Below are 18217 nucleotides of genomic sequence, written 5' to 3'. Positions count from 1 at the left end.
GCGCACAAAAAGCAGCGCCAGGGCAGCAGATCCACTTTGGAATTTCAACGACATCGACATTTAAAAACAAGGCACCTGAGATCTCAAAATAGATACAATAGCAATGTCAAATAGTGATAGTGGAATACTAAAATAATCATTTTAATATTTCATTAATTTGAATAACTACACTATATGTAAACGTGTTCATTTTACAAGAGCTTTTTAATACAAATAAACCAATGCACTAATTATTTAATGATATCAATAAAAAATGTGTTTACTCAAAGTTTTGCAGCAACTTTGAAATTTTAGGTCAGTCACAGACTCACAAATAAAAAAAATACACACAAAAAAACTTTGAATGTCAGCAGGCCATGCCCATCTGTCCTTGTGTCCATCTGTTCTTGTGCCCATCTGTCCTTGTGTCCATCTGTCCGTCTGTCCATCTGTCCGTCTGTCCGTCTGTCCGTCATCATGGAGCTATCTCGTGCCACTCGTCGTTTTGCAACCCTGCGTGACCCGCCAGAGTTTTGGAGGTTCAAAACCGCCTCACGTCCACTTCCACGTGGGCGGGGCCACTCCTGGTCAACGATCGGGATTCCACTTCGCGCTGTGCGATTGTGCTGATGTTAAACAGTCTTCGACTCCACGCCATAAATTCAAGTCAATCGGGGGGGAAACAAACAAAGGATCTTATGAGGCAACTGAGCTTTTATCTTTACAATGACTTGCAAAGTTTTGCTATTTGTGCCAGGCTCGCTTTTTAATTCCTGCGGTCCAAATTAAGGTGGGTTACTTAGATCCGTTTTTGTCATTTTTGCAGGAGAATATTTCACATTTGATGGCTACTATGCAATTTGCAGGATTTATATCTTGGCAATTTGCAGTAAATGGAAATGATGACTTCTTTTGGATGCTTTTTTTGTTGTTGCAGAATTTCAGGTTCTCATCATATTTTGCCATTAGCAGAGTGATTAGTTTAATAAAATTGGTATAATAATATTTAGCATTAGTTTAATGTATGCAAAATATTTTGTGCAATAGTGGGCTAAGTTCAAACATTCATCAAATCTATCAATGTTTCAGGAAAGATAGTAAATAATCCATCCATGCATCTTCTTAACCGCTTATTCCTCACTAGGGTGGCAGGGAACGTAAAATAATATTTTGTTTAATATAGAAACCCTCAAGAAGGCTTTGAAATACCATTTAGTATCATCATTTTTTTTTTTTAAATAGTTCAATAGTGGTCGAAAATCAAATGTGTCCGTGTGCATATTTCATGAAGGATGATAAATACATAATATATTGAGTTAAAAAAAAATGAAGTTTACTTCAGTAGTGGTCTAAGTCCAAACATCTGTCAAGTGGACCAGGATTTTATGAAAGATGACAAGAACATGAGAAGTGGAAAATTGTTCTGAATCGAATCGCTGGGCCAAAAATCGGAATGGAATCGCGAGACAATCATAGATTCCCACCCCTAATTATTATTATTTTTGCTACTGGGCTAAATGGAAGCCCAAAATCAAGCGAGGCGGCCGTGACCTATTTTTCCGTTTCCATGTGAATCGGGAGCACTTGGTTCCACGCTGGCAATCCTGCCAGGCAGGCAGGCAGGCAAGCAGGCCGCATGTGGACCCGGGCCACACGTGTCAACGGCGCCAGATGAAATCACATTAGCAAGTTGAAGGCAAACGTAATTAAATCAAGTGAAATCAGCAGCTGAAGCGCTAAAACTCCTGCTGGTCGCCCGAGCTGCCCTCAAGCCACGACGCTGACAAACTAAATAGGCAAAGTCGCCGTAAACGTCAGCACATGGAAAGATCAGCGCTCATTCCATACGCTTCATTTACTTGTACGACCAATCATTTGGTCCGCACTAGTAGGACCATTTTGCTTTGCTAGTAGGGCACTACATGCCACTAGAGAAGCTAAATTGAGCGCAAGTTGACAGCAGCATGCTACTGGTGACTTTGTGAAATGCTACTAGTTAAGAGCAAGTACTTTTCTAATAGTGTGACTCTTGCGCAGATGTTTACTAGTGCACAGGACGCTAAAATGCCCACTAGTAACATGTAGTTGTCCTACTAACTAAATGATCTGACTAGTACACAATGAAACCTTACTTGTAAAAATGTTGTGCTGCACTAGTAACATTACTAGACCCTACCAGAGGGAAATGTGTCTTGCACTAGTAGCCTGCTGGACTTTCATAGTAGCACCAAAATGCACCACTAGTATTTTTTGTTCTCACTATGAACATGTAGTCCAACTAGTATGACAAATTCATCCACCTAGTGATGTACTAGCACAGGATTTATACTGACTAGTAACTTAGACAATTCAGTGTCCTTGTAAAACGATTCGGACGAACTAGTAGATTGACTGTCTTGCTAATAAAATGTTTCCACATAGCGCCACGTTTCGACCTACTGGTTTGCATTAAAATCTTACTTGTAAATGTCTGTGCTTCACTACTAACAATACAAAACAATACTGGCTCAACTAGTGTGGATGTGTCATGCACTAGTTGTGTCAGGCTGAGCAATACTAGTAGCACCAAAATGCTCACAAGTAGTTTTGCCTTGCCCGTAACATGTAGCTCTCCTACTAGTGATGTACTACTAGTGCACTCTTTGTCCTCACTAGTAAGACAACTCAAAGTAGATGATCTGACAGCGCTAGTAACATTCTTACAAGAAACCGTACTTGTAAACTCCTGCGCTGTACTAGTAAGCACAGCCAGCTAGTAGTCATGCATCATGCGCTCAACTCGCTCCTGGTGTTTTCCCCTCCCGGCTTCCTGTATGCATGATTTGTGCCCAGCTCAGGAGCCGTTCAGGCTGCAGCTGCCGCTCAAGCCCGGAATCTCATCCAAAAAGGCAATAAAGCACATGGCAGCCGCGTCGTAATGAAGCACTGGATAAAAGTGTTAGAGGGGCTAATAAAAGACTTTTGTCCATGGGACAGATGGCAGCTTTGTATAACCACCATTTAATTCAAATCGCAATAAAGCCGAAAGAGTGGTTGGAAGAAAAAAATAAAATAAACACAATTGATGCTTTTCTGGACATGTTAAATGCAGAGGCTTCAACTCATTTATCCTTCATATTGTATTCATAGAAACTTTTATAGTGTCCCTTAACTCCCTTGATTTGTTTTTAAAGACAACTATGGATTTGATTGCCTTCAGCGTAATAAAATCAATGTTTATGGGCTTATTTGTGGACTTGTCAGCAGCAGCGAGACGCACGCTCGGCTGCTCGCTAGCGCAACACTGACACCTAGTGCTGAAAAAAGGAAACTGCAAGGTCTCTAGCCTGATTGAGGATTTGAGTTGTGGTTTGGGAAAGAAATCATGACGTGACTTGATGATCGCACTGCTGCTACTCAAATTCTCGCTTTACTCCATAGTTAACATTTAAAACAAGGCTTAAGCTTTACAAATAGGGTTTAAATTCCGGCAGTAGGGGTGAGCTCCTTCCTTTCTTCCGGCATCCCTCCTTTATTTCCTCATACTAGTTTCTTTCCTTTCTACCCTCATTCTTTCTTCTATTCTTCTTTCCTTGGTTCCATCATAATTGCCTACCCTAGTGCCATTCAAGCTTCTCATAATTCATTTTCAAAAGTGTAAACCTACTCTTGTCCTATGCCGTATTGTATTTGAGAATATCATAAGATTATTATTTAAAACCTAATAGTGTAGCTGAACCAATTTTATATTTCAATATACTCACGATTTACACCATTTTTGCATTCTAATCAAGCAATGCATAAATATGTTGGCAGTTGTAGTTTTATTTTTTTATTTTGCTGTAAATGTAAATATATGTTTTATGTCTAGTAGACATTTTTAGCTTGTCATGGCTGCTCACGTTTTTCATGAAAATACGTTGCACTATGCATATTTTCCCGAGCTTGGGCTCACTTAAAAATGTCCTTAAAATTTTAATATTTTTTTTACTACATTAATGTCTCTCTAGAGTGAATTTTGTTTTTTTAAGTGGCTTTCTTAAAAAATAAAAATAAATCTTAGCGAGCCCAAACTTTTGAACGGTAGTGTATAACACCGAAATGCGTAGCGTATTCAAGTCGTCATTAACTACAGTACCCATCATGCATAGTGCAATGACATCACCACACGTCGAAAATCACGTGGGTGGGTGGAGCGTCACCGTAACGGCGCCGCGTTAGCGTCAAGTGGCTAATGCGAAGCTGAGAGTTAGCGGGCTGGAAAAATCGAATATTGTCACGTTTTTTAAAGGTTGGATTTCGCAACGACACGCCTGCAGCTGAGCCAACATGCCTCCAAAGAAGCCGGCTCCGGCCGCGGCGAATAAAAAGACTCAAGAGAAGAAGAAGGAAAAGATCATTGAGGTATTAAAAAAAAAAAAGGAAGACACGAGCTAGCATGTCGGCGTGCGGCTAGCCGTCGTTCGTTGCTAACGGGCTAGCACGCGATCGAACCTCCACCAATATCTGAATGGACACGTTTCTTTAAACATGTTTATTTTTGTTATGTTGTGGGTTAACTCAGTCCTATTACAACAGCGCTAAGCTATGTAACTGTCTGGTTGATCCCCGTGGAACGTTAGCTCGCCAACGTAATCACTACCTGGTGGCCATGACGTCATGGCTAGCAGTTGTACTGCCCCGTTTAAAGTACTTGACATGTGTCTTAATATCAGCAAAAAGCGTATTCAAACTGACAACTGTCCTACATTCGTTCGAGGGCTCGGTAGTGGCGTGTCGTCTTTTCTAATTGGTCACGTCGAATCAACTTGAGCCACGTACTCGAGTATTTTTCTGTCTGTGTTGGACTAATAACGTTGAAGCGTGGCTAGAAGTGCTTTTCCAACTGGTAAATGGTCATTAAATGGGTAAGGATGTCTTGTCAGAATGCTGTGGTTTTTTTTTTTAACTAAAAGTATCCCAACGTGATATCCAGAAAACTGATTTTACAGTTCATTGTTCTTTGACAATTGGATCTCCTGCCTATCTTCACTTTACTGCTTGTGTTCCAGGACAAAACATTCGGCCTGAAGAACAAGAAAGGTGCCAAGCAACAGAAGTTCATCAAGAATGTCACACAGCAAGTCAAGTATGGACAACAAAACCCCCGGCAGGTCCGTGAGAAACAATCCAGACTGGCTTTTTATGTACCCAAAACTCTTGACATCTGCTGTGTGTGTGTTCAGGCGGAGGCCGACAAGTCCAACAAGAAGACGGACAAGAAGAAAGAGTTAGATGAGCTCAACGAGCTTTTCAAGCCAGTCGTCGCTGCCCAGAAAGTCAGCAAAGGTAACACAAGTGAACTCAAGTTGCTCATTTTTAAAACTTTGAACATATTGTACTTGTTTTTTTCTCGCTCTCGTTTAGGTGTGGACCCCAAGTCGGTGCTGTGCGCCTTCTACAAGCAGGGCCAGTGCACCAAAGGAGACAAGTGCAAGTTCAGCCACGACTTGTCCATGGAGAGGAAGGGCGAGAAGAAGAGCGTTTACGTGGACGAGCGGGACGAGGAGCTGGAGAAAGGTGAGTTGTTTGCAGAGGAGTAGGATGAGGAGGAGGATGGAGACTTAAAAAAAAGCTTCTGGGCCGCATAGACACCATGGACAACTGGGACGAGAAGAAGCTGGAGGAGGTGGTCAATAAGAAGCACGGCGAGGCCGAGAAGAAGAAATCCAAAACTCAGATTGTGAGATTTTTAGCTTGCTTTTGTTTTCACGGTCATGCAAAAATGTTCATGAAGGATGCTGAGGAGGTTGTCATGCGGTGCGGCAGGTGTGCAAGTTCTTCCTGGACGCCATCGAGAACAACAAGTACGGCTGGTTCTGGGCTTGTCCAGGAGGGGGCGGCGACTGCATGTACCGGCACGCTTTGCCGCCCGGCTTCGTGCTGAAAAGGGAGAAGAAGAAGGAGGAGAAGGACCAGGAGATCTCCATGGAGGAGCTGATCGAGAGCGAGGTGAGCAGCTGTGCACTAGCCACTTACTTAAAAAAAAAAAACTTCAAATACTCTTCAGGATACGGCTCAAATCAAGTAACCTAACCCAAACCCAAGATATACCTGATCGACGGTAGGCATTTGGACTCTCCCAACCAATCACGCTAACGCTTGTTGATGACATTTTATCTGCCTAAAAAAAGCTTCAAGCTTGTCTGACCATGGAGACGCCAGCTTTTTTTTTTCTTTCTAATCTTTTTATTTATGGTGAAGAGATTTGATTTAAACTGTGGTATGAATTGTAGTAAATCGTGGCCTAGCCTTAGATAAGCCCGTCAAAGTTGTCACGTTCCCGTCTCGTTTCCAGCGTGCGGCTCTCGGTCCCAGCGTGACCCGCATCACCCTGGAGACGTTCTTGGCATGGAAGAAGAAGAAAAGGCAGGAGAAGGTAGCAACGCCCTGCAGGCGCTCGCTGTGATTTTTGTTGATGTTGTTGAGACTAAAAGGTCGTCGTCATCCGTCGCAGCTGGCCAAAGCCAGGGAAGAAATGGAGAAGAAGAAGGCCGACTTCAAGGCCGGCAAGTCGCTGGTGGTGAGCGGTCGCGAGGTGTTTGAATTCCGACCCGAGCTGGTGGACGACGACGACGACGAAGCCGACGACACTCGATACGCCGACACGGGAGACGAGGATGACGACGACGACGACGACCAGGAAAAGGTAAGCACGACGCTCGCGCCCGCACGAAGATACGAAATAAACAATTTGAAAGGTTTTCTTTAGACAAACTGATGGAGAGTTTTGGACACGCTCGCTCATTCTACAAATAAAAAATGTCAAACCTAAGATGCATGTTGTCTACCATGCGTGTATAATATAAAATGTATTTAATATAGATATTGATTACTTTGTCATTATTGATGAGCAAATGCAAGGAAGCAGTTAATAATGGGAACACAAAGTAATATGATATCTATTAATAACGTTACGTCTGGTGTCAGGCCGACGCCACGCAGGTCCAGGACATAGACCTGTCCCGCTTTGTTCCTCAAGAAGTGGACAACACAGGAATCACCGTGGCCGCCGTGGACCGCTTCACCGCCACGAGTAGGAGGAGTCGGAAGGAGGAGCAGGACAACGGTAAGAAAAGCACATGAGCAAGCCACAGTGGTTCGATGACAAAAGAGTTGGTTGGTGATTCCAAGATGGCGCCAGAGCAATGAGTGGGAAAAATAATAATAAAAATGGTCAATAGCAATTGGGAACATTGCAAAACAGTGCAATAGTAGTTTATATATAAAAAATATATATTTATACAATGCATAAGAGTTACGGCTTTGTTTGTTTTGTGGTCAACAGAACAGCTGAACGGAGCGTGCGGTGGCTCGGAGGCCAACGGGCTGTCGGGGGCCGAGGGAGGCGGAGAAACCGGGGAAGACGAGGACGAAGACGAAGACGTCCCGGTGGACGAGAACTTGTTCACCGGGGAAGATTTGGAGGAGCTGGACGAGGAGCTCAACACGCTGGCACTGGACGACTGAGCAAGACGGCGAGACCACAACGACGAGGACGGACGTACGGACGGACGGATGCATGGACACTTGAAGTTTTGATTTTTAAGTCGCAGAGACTCTGTAATGAAAGCCTGATCACATCGTCACATGACTGCCCAGCTCCGCCCCCCCTCTTCCCCGCTACGAGTGAAATCGTCACGGCGACGAGACGTGATGGACGAAACGAACAGCAGTGATTCTGTTCTAAGAAATTCAGTCTGTTCTTGTACCAAAACGCAGAAGATCGTATACGTTATATTTAACCTCTTTTGATTCATCTTCATTACGTTGGGTCGGAATGAATGAATGGTGCGTTAGAGGGGGTGGGTGGGGGTGGGGGTGATCTCGGATTACAGCGGCCCCTCACAACCAGTAGGCGAGTGCTGTTATTGTAAATTATATTCACAGATGTTATTGAGCAGGAATAAAAATACTGTGCATCCAAATGCTCGCTTCGTTGATGACTACAAATTACCATTTTGTTTCCCACAGTATTAACTTTCATCACCTTCCAAATAATAGAAATACCTTTTTTTTTTATTCTTTACAGCTAAACTAAAATTAAGTGCTAATGTACCCTTACTGTAAATGCTACAAATTTCCCATTTTAAATGTTCAACAATTTAACCCTTCCCTTGTCAAATTTATCATATTGCTCCTGATACTAAAACTTTTTGTTTTCCCATATAAGAGAAATATTTTTTTCTAGGCTGATACTAAGAACTTAAGTTGTTGCAGGAAACACAAAAAATCTATGAGTCAAAAGTTTTCAACATGGCGACAAATCACTGCTGCTGCAACATCAATTACATTTACTGTTAAACAGTTTAAATTCCGAAGAAATTAAAAAGACAACTAGTGTAATCACTTTCACGTTGTTTCGCATATAACAGGAAAAAAAGCAAAATATTTCATACATTGGACGTTTGATGCTCAATGAAACGCGACGCCTCGTCGGAATATCTCAGCTAACACGCAAAACATCCTGAGAGACACAAAGACACGAGTGGTGCGTTGATGTGTTTTTATTTGGACTTGAAAAGATGTCATAGTCGGAACACATTTGAAAATACAAAAAACAACTCCTATTTTTTTAAAAGAGCAGACGTCCACGTGAGTAAAGTAAACACTAGCAGAAGCTTAAAGTTGAGTCTACTAAAGCCAACTGTATAGTGTAAAGAAGTCATTTTTTTCTGTGGCGATCTCACAGCAGCTTGAAATGACACGACTATAAAAAGTAAAAGAATAAAAACTGGACTGACCCACTAAAAGCTCACATTGAAGGTCACGGCAAGGTCACTGAGCAGAAGTGTAAGGTCAGACAGGTGTCAAAGGTCGTGTCAAGAGGTCTCCCGTCCATGTGCATCGTCGGGTCTGTCAGGTCAGGGGTCGTTTTGTCATGACAAGAGTCGCCTGGGGAACGAGAAGCTGCACAGTTACTCACGCACAAACGTCAATACATGCGAATCCCAAAAAAAATCAAAAAAATCAGTCCGTTTCTGTACAATTTAGTCAAGTTGATGTTTGTATGAAGCTAGGTGACAATAGTGCTTCCTGTTATCCTCCCAGATCATTTCTTCAAAGTGTGAGTAGTTCTATTTTGTTCATTTTATTCTGGAACGTGAATAGCCAAAGCTGCAGCCATTTTGTTTTAACGCTACCTATGCAAAACTCCCAAGTTATTTCCGTGACGTTCCTTACACGTTTAACGAAGATGTTAAACATCGGAATAAAAAACGGCCACAGTGGCAAACTTACCCGCCAGGTGCCGGCATCCTAATACGTGCGAAGTCTTTTGTGCGACTCTTCTCTGGGAGGATCGGCGAGCATCACCTTCATCTTCACGCCGTTGACCACGCGGCCGTGGAGCGTCGCCAAAGCGTCCTCGGCGCACTCCATACAAAAAAGGAAAACGCACTTAACATTTGGAATCGTTTGTTTTTTCACTTTGTAACGGCATCGGACTAGATTGTCACCTGCTTGTCTGCGTACTTCATGTAGCCGACCTTCCTGCCTGGAACCAAGTGGACCTCTATCAGGGAACCAAAACGGCTACAAAAAAAAACAAACATTTCTTGCACTCAAGTGTCCGTCATGAATGTACGTTGACGTGGAAAGAGCCACGTGGCGTGTATTTACCAGAAGACGTCCTCCAGCACGTCGACGGGCAGGGGGCCGGGGCTGAAAACCACAAACAAGCGCTCCTTGGGCTTGCTGTCGGGCGGCGCCAGCTTCTTGAGGGGCGGCAGATTGACGTCCGTCTGGATCCGGGATACGGATGGAGGCGGGCCGGCGAAACCCTACGCAGGGGGGCGGGGGGGAGCATTGGTCATACTTGACACGGATGGGGTTATTATTGTTTAGAATTTTTTCTTTTGAGTTACTTTTTATTTTGTTTTTTTAAATTTAGTTTGTTTTAATTTGTTTTCAGGGCAGTTCTGTTAGTTTTTATTAGTTTTAGTTTTTTTTTTGAATGCTTAGTTTTGGTTTAGTTTGAGTTAGTTTCAGTATTTCAGTTTTGTTTAAAAAAAATCTGGTTTATTACTTGTGTGCAATATTGAATGAACACCATGGCAAAATGAAAACAATAACAAATTTCCTATTACCTCGCATTGTGTTTTGTCGGAATCAAATGAGAACGCAGGCAAATCGAGCGATCGGAGCCAAAAGTCAAGCACGTGAAATCGTCGCGTAGGAAGCGACGTCATCTGAAAGTGCTTTTCTATTGGCTGCTGCTCGATGACGTCACTTCTGTGCAAGATACTTTCAAAGATCCATATTCAAGTTAATATCAAAATAAATATACTTAATATCACATAAAAAAATCAACCCCAATGGCTCATGCATTAAATTAATTACCAAAGACTAAAACGAAGGACATTTTCGCTATAATTAGTTCATTTTAGTTTTGTAAACGTAAAATGTAGTTTCAGTTAGTTTCATTTTTTTCCAAAGCATTTTCATTTTTATTTTATTTCGTTAACGAAAATGTTTTTTTCTTTCTTTTAGTTGTAGTTATTTCGTTCGTTTTCGTCAACTAAAATAACCTTGGACACGAGTGGCTTCATTTTTGCATACGCATGGAGAAAGGCGGACAAACGCAAGGAAGACGACTCGACGTACCAAATGAGAAGCGGAAGGTTTGATGGATTGGCTGTTGGAAGGTCCGTTCCACACCGATGACATCATCTGGGTGGCCACAAACTGCATAGCCATCCTACCTACTGAACTACACACACATTAAAGATTCAGTACAGTATCGGAGAGGTAGGAAACTTGCTCGAGTCAAAGTTTCTCTCTTTTTCGTGCGTGCACCTGCTGCGATCTTCCCCGTCGTCCATAAAATTGACCACCAGTCTGTTCCCTGGCGGATACTCGAACCCATTCAGTTTGTCTTTAGCGTAAAGTGCTGATCCCAGGTTGCTGTAACGGATCATGGCGTGACCTGCAACCGCACCAAAATAAAACCAATTTGCCAATTAGACATTGAAAGGCACCCGGTTGAATCCCGATACGAGTCTCAGTCAGCCACCTTTGCTCATCCCGTAAGCGTCCCGCTGCAGCTCGCAGTATTCCATCCCGGGAATGATGTCAAACAGCGCAAAGATCTGCTCCTGGGTCAGCGCGGCGCGGGTCGACACCATCAGGCAGCGGGTCAAGTCTGCGCCGCCGCCACTGCGGTAGTCCATCATGGGGTAGCTGACGGGCTCCGCCGGCGCGGCCATGTTGAAGGGGTACACGTTCATGGAGTCGCCGCCGCTGGAGTAGTCGCTCCTGGCCGCCATGTTGTTGTAGTCTTCGGAGGACTGGGCTTTGCTGCGAGGTTCCGCCAGGATGGCCCTGTAAGCTGACACACACGTCAATACAAAATATGCGCCTTGGCTCAATGAAGGTTGGGAAGATCCCACCTGAAGCGTGTAGCCGGTGGCGCCACCTTGCAGTCTTACCTTTGTCGCAGTTCTCGATGGCCATGGCCGCTTGGGAGGGTTTGTAGTACCTCACGTAGCCCAAACCTTTACTTTCACCCGTCATCTTATTCTTGATGATGACACAATATTCAATGTCGCCGTATTCCTGAGGGGACACAAGAGACAACCAAAGTCTTTATTGGAACAAAATTATTGTAAACAAACACCTAAACCCGTCTAATGTATGTTTATGTAAACAATCACCGCATTTCAATTTAAGCACAACAAAAGTAGCTACGTGGACCTTAAAAGTGTCCTTCAGGTCTTCCTCGGAGAAGGTTTTTGGGATCATGACGAAGATCCTGGTCAGCTCCTCGTCCTCAACGTCTCTGTGGCTGGAGGACGAGCGCGACTGGGCGATGAACACCTACGACAAGATAAGACAAGACATCAGAATTTACCGTGCAATGATGACTTTCAATCCAATAGGCTGACAGTCAGTTGTGGTCACATGACTGTGAATCATTTAAGAGAATTTATTTAAGGTCACAAAGATAGATTCTAGTCAGCAAAGTTAGCAGGGAGGCAGATGGCTTTAACACATAATCTAAACATCACTCAGAGAAAGTTGTGATGTTATTCTAATGCCTTATTTAAAATACAAACAATTTCAACTTGTTTGATGCGACTAATAATAAAAATTAAAAAAAGATAAAGCGTATGACAAAATTTAAGTCTACAGTAGTGTACACTTTCAAATGTTTTCATTCTCCTACATTCTTTTTTTTCCATTTACTCGTTAATATTTGTAAACAATTTAATAAATGCACATTGGCGCCCCTTTAACGAAAATGTACAACAGCTACAGGACTGCTAGCATGCTAGCATAGGCGCTAACTGTTTGTTGCATAGTATCTTCGGCGACCAGAGTGAAAACAGTAAGTTAGGTTACATTCATTCGTGTTGGTTCCGACCTTGATGGGTTTGTTTCCGTCCTGCAGGACTTGTCCGTGCATTTCCTCCATGGCCAGGCAGGCCTGAGACGATTTGGCGAACTTAACGTAGCAAATGCCTTTGGACTCCTTCGTCTGCTTGTCTTTGACGACCCACACGCCCTGGACGTCGCCGAAGACCGAGAAACGCTCCCGGAGCTCATCTTCGGTGACGGAGCGACTGGCCACCAGGAACAGGCGACTGTTGGGAGGGTCGTCCAGGTTCTCCGGCGCTTGACGCGCGTTCGAGTGGGACTCGTCCATCTTGGATGCTCGGGCTGGGGGGGCTTCTTTTCTTCTTGTTTCTTGCACTGTAAGGCTACATGGCGTTTTACTGCCCCCTCCGGTATTATGCTTCAACTACAATTGGGGGAAAAAAAGAAACGTCCGTATTTATATTATCGGATACAGCCCAGAACCATGATGTAAAAACGGAAACGCTACATTTATAATCAGCTGGTGGTTCTCATTCTTTAAGCCAAAGAAATAATTAAGATAAGAAAAAGCTCCTAATGCCAAATTGCTATAACGAAAAAAATAGTTTTGCAGCTAAGTTACTGTTCAAACCACAGTGGCCTTTGGCTACTTATCTTGACTCATTCTCTCCTATATCCATAGCTGCACAAAGACGAAATTCTCTTTTCTCCACAGTGACCTCAACACTTATCTTTCACTCATTTCTTGATCTTTTGTCTGAGTTTGACTCTTCCCATTGAAATGTTTGCTACGTCTTCTCCTTCAAGGCTCTTCTTGGAACCTAACAAAACTGTACTGACAACACCACCTTAATTCTCAATTCTCACCAACAAACACAATTTCATTTATCTTATCGATCTGCACTCAACAATGCAGCAGCCGAGTCAGTACATTGTAGAACCTTGCTTGGTCCTAGTTTCTCCAGCCACCACAATGCCCAGAGAATTGTAAGTAACTTTGTTACTAACATCGTCTTGCCACTGTCCTCCTCATTTCTGGTGCCCCCGAGGCCAACAGGAAGTCCTCTATATTTTTTTTTAACAATGTGTATATTATTATAATTGTTGTTGTTGTAGCAAGCTCTCATACCACGTCAAGATATTGTACAACATACACGTTGAAGTAGTGTGAACTCCAGGTATTGAACTATAAGCGACCTCAAGAGTCGTACACTCTAATTTTAGTAATTTGTGACCTAACATACAGAAACCGAAAACCCCTTCTACCCCACCACTGACCCAAGAGCACATGATTCTAATCTGGATCATTTGACATAATGGACATCATCTTGAATGAACCAGTGACGATGTTGTCTCGGGTGCATATGATATAAGGCTAATAATATGTATAATATATGTTTTTTTTCTTTTTATCGCTCATAAGGTTTTGTAGACCATCATAAGGTACAGCTGAGTATTAATTATAGTATGTATGAAAAATGTTGGGGGGGGGGGTTTCATTGTAATATCTGCTGGCTAATGTGTTCAACCTCAAAACAATAATTTAGGAAAGGTTGTCTAAATCAGTGAGGAGTTGAATTTCCGTAAAGATTAACCTTTACAAATAGTTACATTTGCAGGGTCTCCACAAAATCACTTCCGAGCGTAAAAACAAAATAAATGATCCATTGATCAAGATACAGTCTTGATGTATTTCGAGCCACTAATGGTAACCAAATAAAGAAATATTAAAAGAGGACTTTTATTTTTATTTTAACCCATCAACAGATCTGTCAATCCATTTGCTTTTGTTATCCATTTATTACATAGTAAATATAACTCTTGAACATCCTGTATTCGTTTACTACATCATTTGTTGAAAATAAGTTATTTTTAACATTACCCGTTGATGCAACATGTATTACGATTACAGTACATTACATAGTAGCAGGTGACGTCACATCCTTGTTGGGTACCGTCCCAACACCTTTCCAACTCCTTTATACACTTCCCTCGCTTCCTCAAGGCTACAAAAACGTTCTACTTAGGACTTCACTTCTTGATTTAACCAACGACTGACGGTCACTACGCGCCGCTTGTCAAATACTGTACGCGAGACCACAAAGGAGTCATAAAAATTGAAACGAGACGTGGCCCGAAGGAGTTATGAGACGTAATCACCATCACATGACTGGTGACGTCATAAGCCGGCACCGGTAAGTGGGGTGACCTTCTGTGCGACCGCCACAACGCGTTCGTGTCTCGAGGCAGAGAGAAGCCACAAACTAGCCAGTTTCATTTAACGCAATTTAAACTACAGGTAAGTACAACACATCACACATAAATTTATTGCGCTAAGCTCCGTGTAATTATGTTGATTATATTGAAAACCATGGTGAATGAATACAAAACTGCCACGCGGTGAAGGAGAGGCACATTTCGATAAGCTTTCTTCCATATTTTCGAGTGGATGCTGCTCATTTTATACTCCAGTAAGTAGACTTAGTGAGTTTTATTACGGCAGATATTCATTCGCAAGTGTGGCGAATGGCGATGGAGCAGTGAGCACTGTCGTTAGTTGGTCGCCGAACACCTTCAAGCATCCTTGAGAAGCCGGTTGCGGGAGACACGAGCCAACCGCTAACCTGTCTTTCTAGAATATAGCACACTTTGGAGGAAAACGGAAGACACGGGAACTCATTTAAATAAAATGTACAGTCTTGCATGGAAACGATTTGAATTCGCCGGCCCGCCATGTTAACGGTTACCCTTGAGCTAACCACTAGGTGGTAGCCAGCCGGCCTTTTTTTTTTTTACCGCAGAATTAAAAGTCACCACCTGTAGTCGTTCGCAGATTAAAAAATACGCCAAAATCATTAATTGCGCCCCGTTTAGTGCATGAAAGCTGCTCACCTATTAGCCCATTGTGTAGCTTTTGAGACTTTCGGCTGATCGATTTGGAAAAAGAGTCGAAGTTTCAAAGCCCCATAAGATAGATCGTACCGGTGATATCTGGTGGTCAGCTGGAGTCATAGCAGCTCTAATCTTCAAAGTGATTCGCCTGATTGATTTCTATTCCAACATAACACCAGTACATTCAGTCTTACATTTGTGTCTGTCTAATGATCATCAGGTACACATGGAAGTGTTGCAATATTTTGACACTGTACCAGTACTATGGTTCAATGTGATGTCCTGTTACTCATTCGAAGCCAGATGACAAGTTGTTTGTTTGATGTTTGTTTCCGGTATCTCATTAGCGCGCATAAAGCCGCATACGTCATCAGCACGTGCTCACTAAGGCTTGATCGGGGCTTTTGATACATTGTTTCGAGCAGTCTTGTCTCATTCGGCTGACACATGCTCCGGAGTCTCAGTGTCAAGCGTCCCATCTCTACCATTAATACATGGGAATGCTAATGCTAAGTAGCATAGGTGCTAACGCCGGTCCAATAGAAGGAAGCTAAAAGGCTAATGCTAAGCTAACGCATTTGAACGATGTTTCGTGGGCGTTTGACACTTTGGCCTCGAACGACCTCGAGCGGCATGTCGTGACGTTATCGGGTGGTGACGTAACACGAGGGCTGTATGTAATCTGAGCATGATGATGGTGGTGGTGGTTACCTTCGACGTCCTTCACTCCACGGGACGAAGGAGGAAGGACAGTAGTAGGCCTTTGCTTTTACAACCCACTCATTGTTCTGCTTTCGAATATTGGCATCTTTTGGGCAGTACTAACGAACTGCTTGAGTGACATTAGTGGACAAATGTTAAACACTACACAAAGTCTCGATACTGAAACCATTTCTAAACCCTTTTTCCTCCCAGAACCCCATCAACAGGTTGCAAGGTCAATTTTCCATGCATTGTTACTGCAGTATAACCTTTTATAGAGCAGAATGTGTTCATTTTCCCGTGTGCGTCCGTCTGGTTGCAGGCAGCTGACGATGGGCGACGTGGCGAAAGGCAAGAAGACGTTTGTGCAGAAGTGCGCCCAGTGCCACACCGTCGAGCAAGGGGGCAAGCACAAGGTGGGGCCCAACCTGTGGGGTCTGTTTGGCCGCAAGACGGGCCAGGCGGACGGATACTCGTACACGGACGCCAACAAGAGCAAAGGTCGGTCCGAGGGCAGTTCAGGGGGGGGGGGGGGGGGGGTGACTTTGAATTTGCAACCCCAATGACGTCCTGTGTGTTGACAATAACATTTAAATGTCAAAGATCTGCGTTTGTGTGCCGCTAGAATACTTTTGACAGGAGGACCCACCACATGCACGGTTTGGAGGTTAGCAGCATAACAATGCGTGCTTGCTTACGACTGTTACGTGCAGTTTTCCTGGCATTTTATACCGTTTTTGTACAAATTGGGCACAAATTTGGGCTACATTGCCGTTGTAGGAATGCAACTTTGTCAGTCCTAATTTAGTGGGCTTCACTTACGTCTTTTTAGTTTTTTGGACGGGTGACCTTCATATGGATTGAAAAGTTAACCGACACATGTACAACCAATTAAAACGCCTGGTTGTAACTTTTTTTAATGTTAGGCAGAAGTTGAGCTAAGTTTAGCCTTGGTTGTTATTGGAACTTAGCTGGTGCATTTTTTTCTTCTTTTTCTTTCTATGAAGCAAATTATGTACATTTATTCTAAGCATAATGTTGTAAGATGAGTTAACAGATCATAGTTTTGTAATCTATTTACAGTTATACATTTTTAATATAGACAATTACTCACTTGAGGCAGAAATTAATCATACTTTTTGTGTTATTCCATTAAAATACTTGGTGTGTGTTTTAATGACAAACGTCTATTGTGAACTAACTTAAAAAAAATGTCAAATCCATAAAATGATGTAGCTTAGCTTCTGGTAGCATTCGATGTGGCTTCTTATGGCTGTAGAAAGTGACATCACTCAAACCTAGTTGGCGCTGCGCCTTCGCAAGATGCAAAAAGACAGAAAAGGCAAAAATAGCTCATCGTTTGCTGGTCCTGTCACACACAAGGACACTTAAGAATGTCATTGTTTGAAAGTTTGATGTTTGTGTGTGTTGTCAGGAATCGAGTGGGGCGAGGACACCTTGATGGTGTACCTGGAGAACCCCAAGAAGTACATCCCGGGCACCAAGATGATCTTCGCCGGCATCAAGAAGAAGGGCGAGCGCCAGGACCTGATCGCGTACCTCAAATCGGCCACCTCATGAAGACCGCGTGCGCCTGCGCTTATTTAACATTTTACTTTTTGGTTTTATTTTGTGCTCTCGATTCACACGCTTCAAAAAAAAAAAAAAAAAAAAGAAAGTCATGTTGTACAGATGCTGATGAGATGGAGAGACGTGCGTGACTTCTTGTTGGCTCTCGTGCATGTGGCCAACGCGAATATTCATTTTAAATCATCTTTGGTCATTAACATCATCGCTGTAGAGTCAATGCAGTTGTTTTTCTCTTCCTGGTTTGTTCGATTTTAAAAAAAGGTGTCCAGTCCCTCTTCTCCGCTAAGGTTCCAAATCTTTCAAATTGAGGTGCAAAATACAAAAAACACACACGCAGAAGAAAGGAGGATGCTTTGTTATTTACCTGGTTTCACAGGCCCGAAAGAGTCTTTTAACTTATTTTACTGCCACGTTTGTGACTGTCTTGTCAAATGTTCATGAGGGACTGCAACGAAATACTGTATGTTCATGCAAGTCGCCATGTCAGCAACGACATGGCTGAAGGATTATTAAACACAAAAACGTCCAATGGAAAACTTGCCTTGTGTCTATTTTCTAGTAAGGCTAAACTTTGAATTTGACATTTTCGTCTGGATTTAAAAAAATAAAAATAAAAATCCATGCTGACATGCGCAGCTTACACTAGCGCATGGCTGTGAAGAGGGGGAGGAGCTAGTTGGAAAAATAGTCAAAATAATCACTTATATTTAGCAACATT

General features: G+C 42.9%; 3 protein-coding genes across 6 annotated transcripts; 2 read left to right on the top strand and 1 right to left on the bottom strand.

Moving 5' to 3' along the window:
- Positions 1-4124: 4124 nt before the first annotated feature.
- On the top strand, positions 4125-7925 carry zc3h15 (zinc finger CCCH-type containing 15). 2 transcript variants are annotated; one of them, XM_077581436.1, is made up of 10 exons: positions 4127-4362; positions 5010-5111; positions 5184-5286; positions 5365-5517; positions 5589-5680; positions 5767-5949; positions 6296-6376; positions 6455-6646; positions 6928-7066; positions 7286-7925. In XM_077581436.1, exons 1-10 carry the CDS (start codon positions 4288-4290, stop codon positions 7465-7467), a joined length of 1302 nt encoding a protein of 433 aa, XP_077437562.1. In that variant the 5' UTR covers positions 4127-4287; the 3' UTR covers positions 7468-7925. The 2 variants fall into 2 exon arrangements, with proteins under 2 accessions (XP_077437561.1, XP_077437562.1); XM_077581435.1 differs by having other exon boundaries at positions 4125-4362; positions 5010-5286.
- Positions 7926-8489: 564 nt separating this feature from the next.
- rbm45 (RNA binding motif protein 45) lies at positions 8490-15528 on the bottom strand. Of its 3 annotated transcripts, none has more exons than XM_077581432.1 (11): positions 15298-15528; positions 12362-12739; positions 11692-11814; positions 11427-11553; positions 11012-11326; positions 10795-10924; positions 10603-10708; positions 9619-9779; positions 9456-9531; positions 9238-9372; positions 8490-8892 (listed from the first exon to the last, which is right to left on the bottom strand). In XM_077581432.1, exons 1-10 carry the CDS (start codon positions 15325-15327, stop codon positions 9256-9258), a joined length of 1563 nt encoding a protein of 520 aa, XP_077437558.1. In that variant the 5' UTR covers positions 15328-15528; the 3' UTR covers positions 8490-8892; positions 9238-9255. The 3 variants fall into 3 exon arrangements, with proteins under 3 accessions (XP_077437558.1, XP_077437559.1, XP_077437560.1); XM_077581433.1 differs by having other exon boundaries at positions 15208-15526; XM_077581434.1 differs by having other exon boundaries at positions 15402-15504.
- LOC144061211 (cytochrome c) lies at positions 14461-18035 on the top strand. The gene is made up of 3 exons (XM_077581437.1): positions 14461-14614; positions 16232-16410; positions 17345-18035. Exons 2-3 carry the CDS (start codon positions 16242-16244, stop codon positions 17488-17490), a joined length of 315 nt encoding a protein of 104 aa, XP_077437563.1. The 5' UTR covers positions 14461-14614; positions 16232-16241; the 3' UTR covers positions 17491-18035.
- Positions 18036-18217: the final 182 nt, after the last annotated feature.

This window comes from Vanacampus margaritifer, chromosome 12 (assembly GCF_051991255.1).
Source record: "Vanacampus margaritifer isolate UIUO_Vmar chromosome 12, RoL_Vmar_1.0, whole genome shotgun sequence".
NCBI classification, from domain to species: Eukaryota; Metazoa; Chordata; class Actinopteri; order Syngnathiformes; family Syngnathidae; genus Vanacampus; species Vanacampus margaritifer.
This window is presented reverse-complemented; position numbering and strand designations above follow the sequence as displayed.

What these genes read in the sequence shown, in the direction of transcription:
- zc3h15 (XM_077581435.1), top strand. Translation starts at nt 4,288, where the DNA reads ATGCCTCCAAAGAAGCCGGCTCCGGCCGCGGCGAATAAAAAGACTCAA. An exon ending in TGCCCAGAAAGTCAGCAAAG is followed by an intron (nt 5,287 to 5,364) that starts GTAACACAAGTG and finishes GCTCTCGTTTAG; the next exon opens with GTGTGGACCCCAAGTCGGTG. An exon ending in AGGAGCTGATCGAGAGCGAG is followed by an intron (nt 5,950 to 6,295) that starts GTGAGCAGCTGT and finishes TCTCGTTTCCAG; the next exon opens with CGTGCGGCTCTCGGTCCCAG.
- rbm45 (XM_077581432.1), bottom strand. Translation starts at nt 15,327, where the DNA reads ATGACTCCAGCTGACCACCAGATATCACCG. An exon ending in AACCTTCCGCTTCTCATTTG is followed by an intron (nt 9,780 to 10,602) that starts GTACGTCGAGTC and finishes CCCCCTGCGTAG; the next exon opens with GGTTTCGCCGGCCCGCCTCC. An exon ending in GTGCTGGAGGACGTCTTCTG is followed by an intron (nt 9,532 to 9,618) that starts GTAAATACACGC and finishes TTTTTTTTGTAG; the next exon opens with CCGTTTTGGTTCCCTGATAG.
- LOC144061211 (XM_077581437.1), top strand. Translation starts at nt 16,242, where the DNA reads ATGGGCGACGTGGCGAAAGGCAAGAAGACGTTTGTGCAGAAGTGCGCC. An exon ending in GGACGCCAACAAGAGCAAAG is followed by an intron (nt 16,411 to 17,344) that starts GTCGGTCCGAGG and finishes GTGTGTTGTCAG; the next exon opens with GAATCGAGTGGGGCGAGGAC.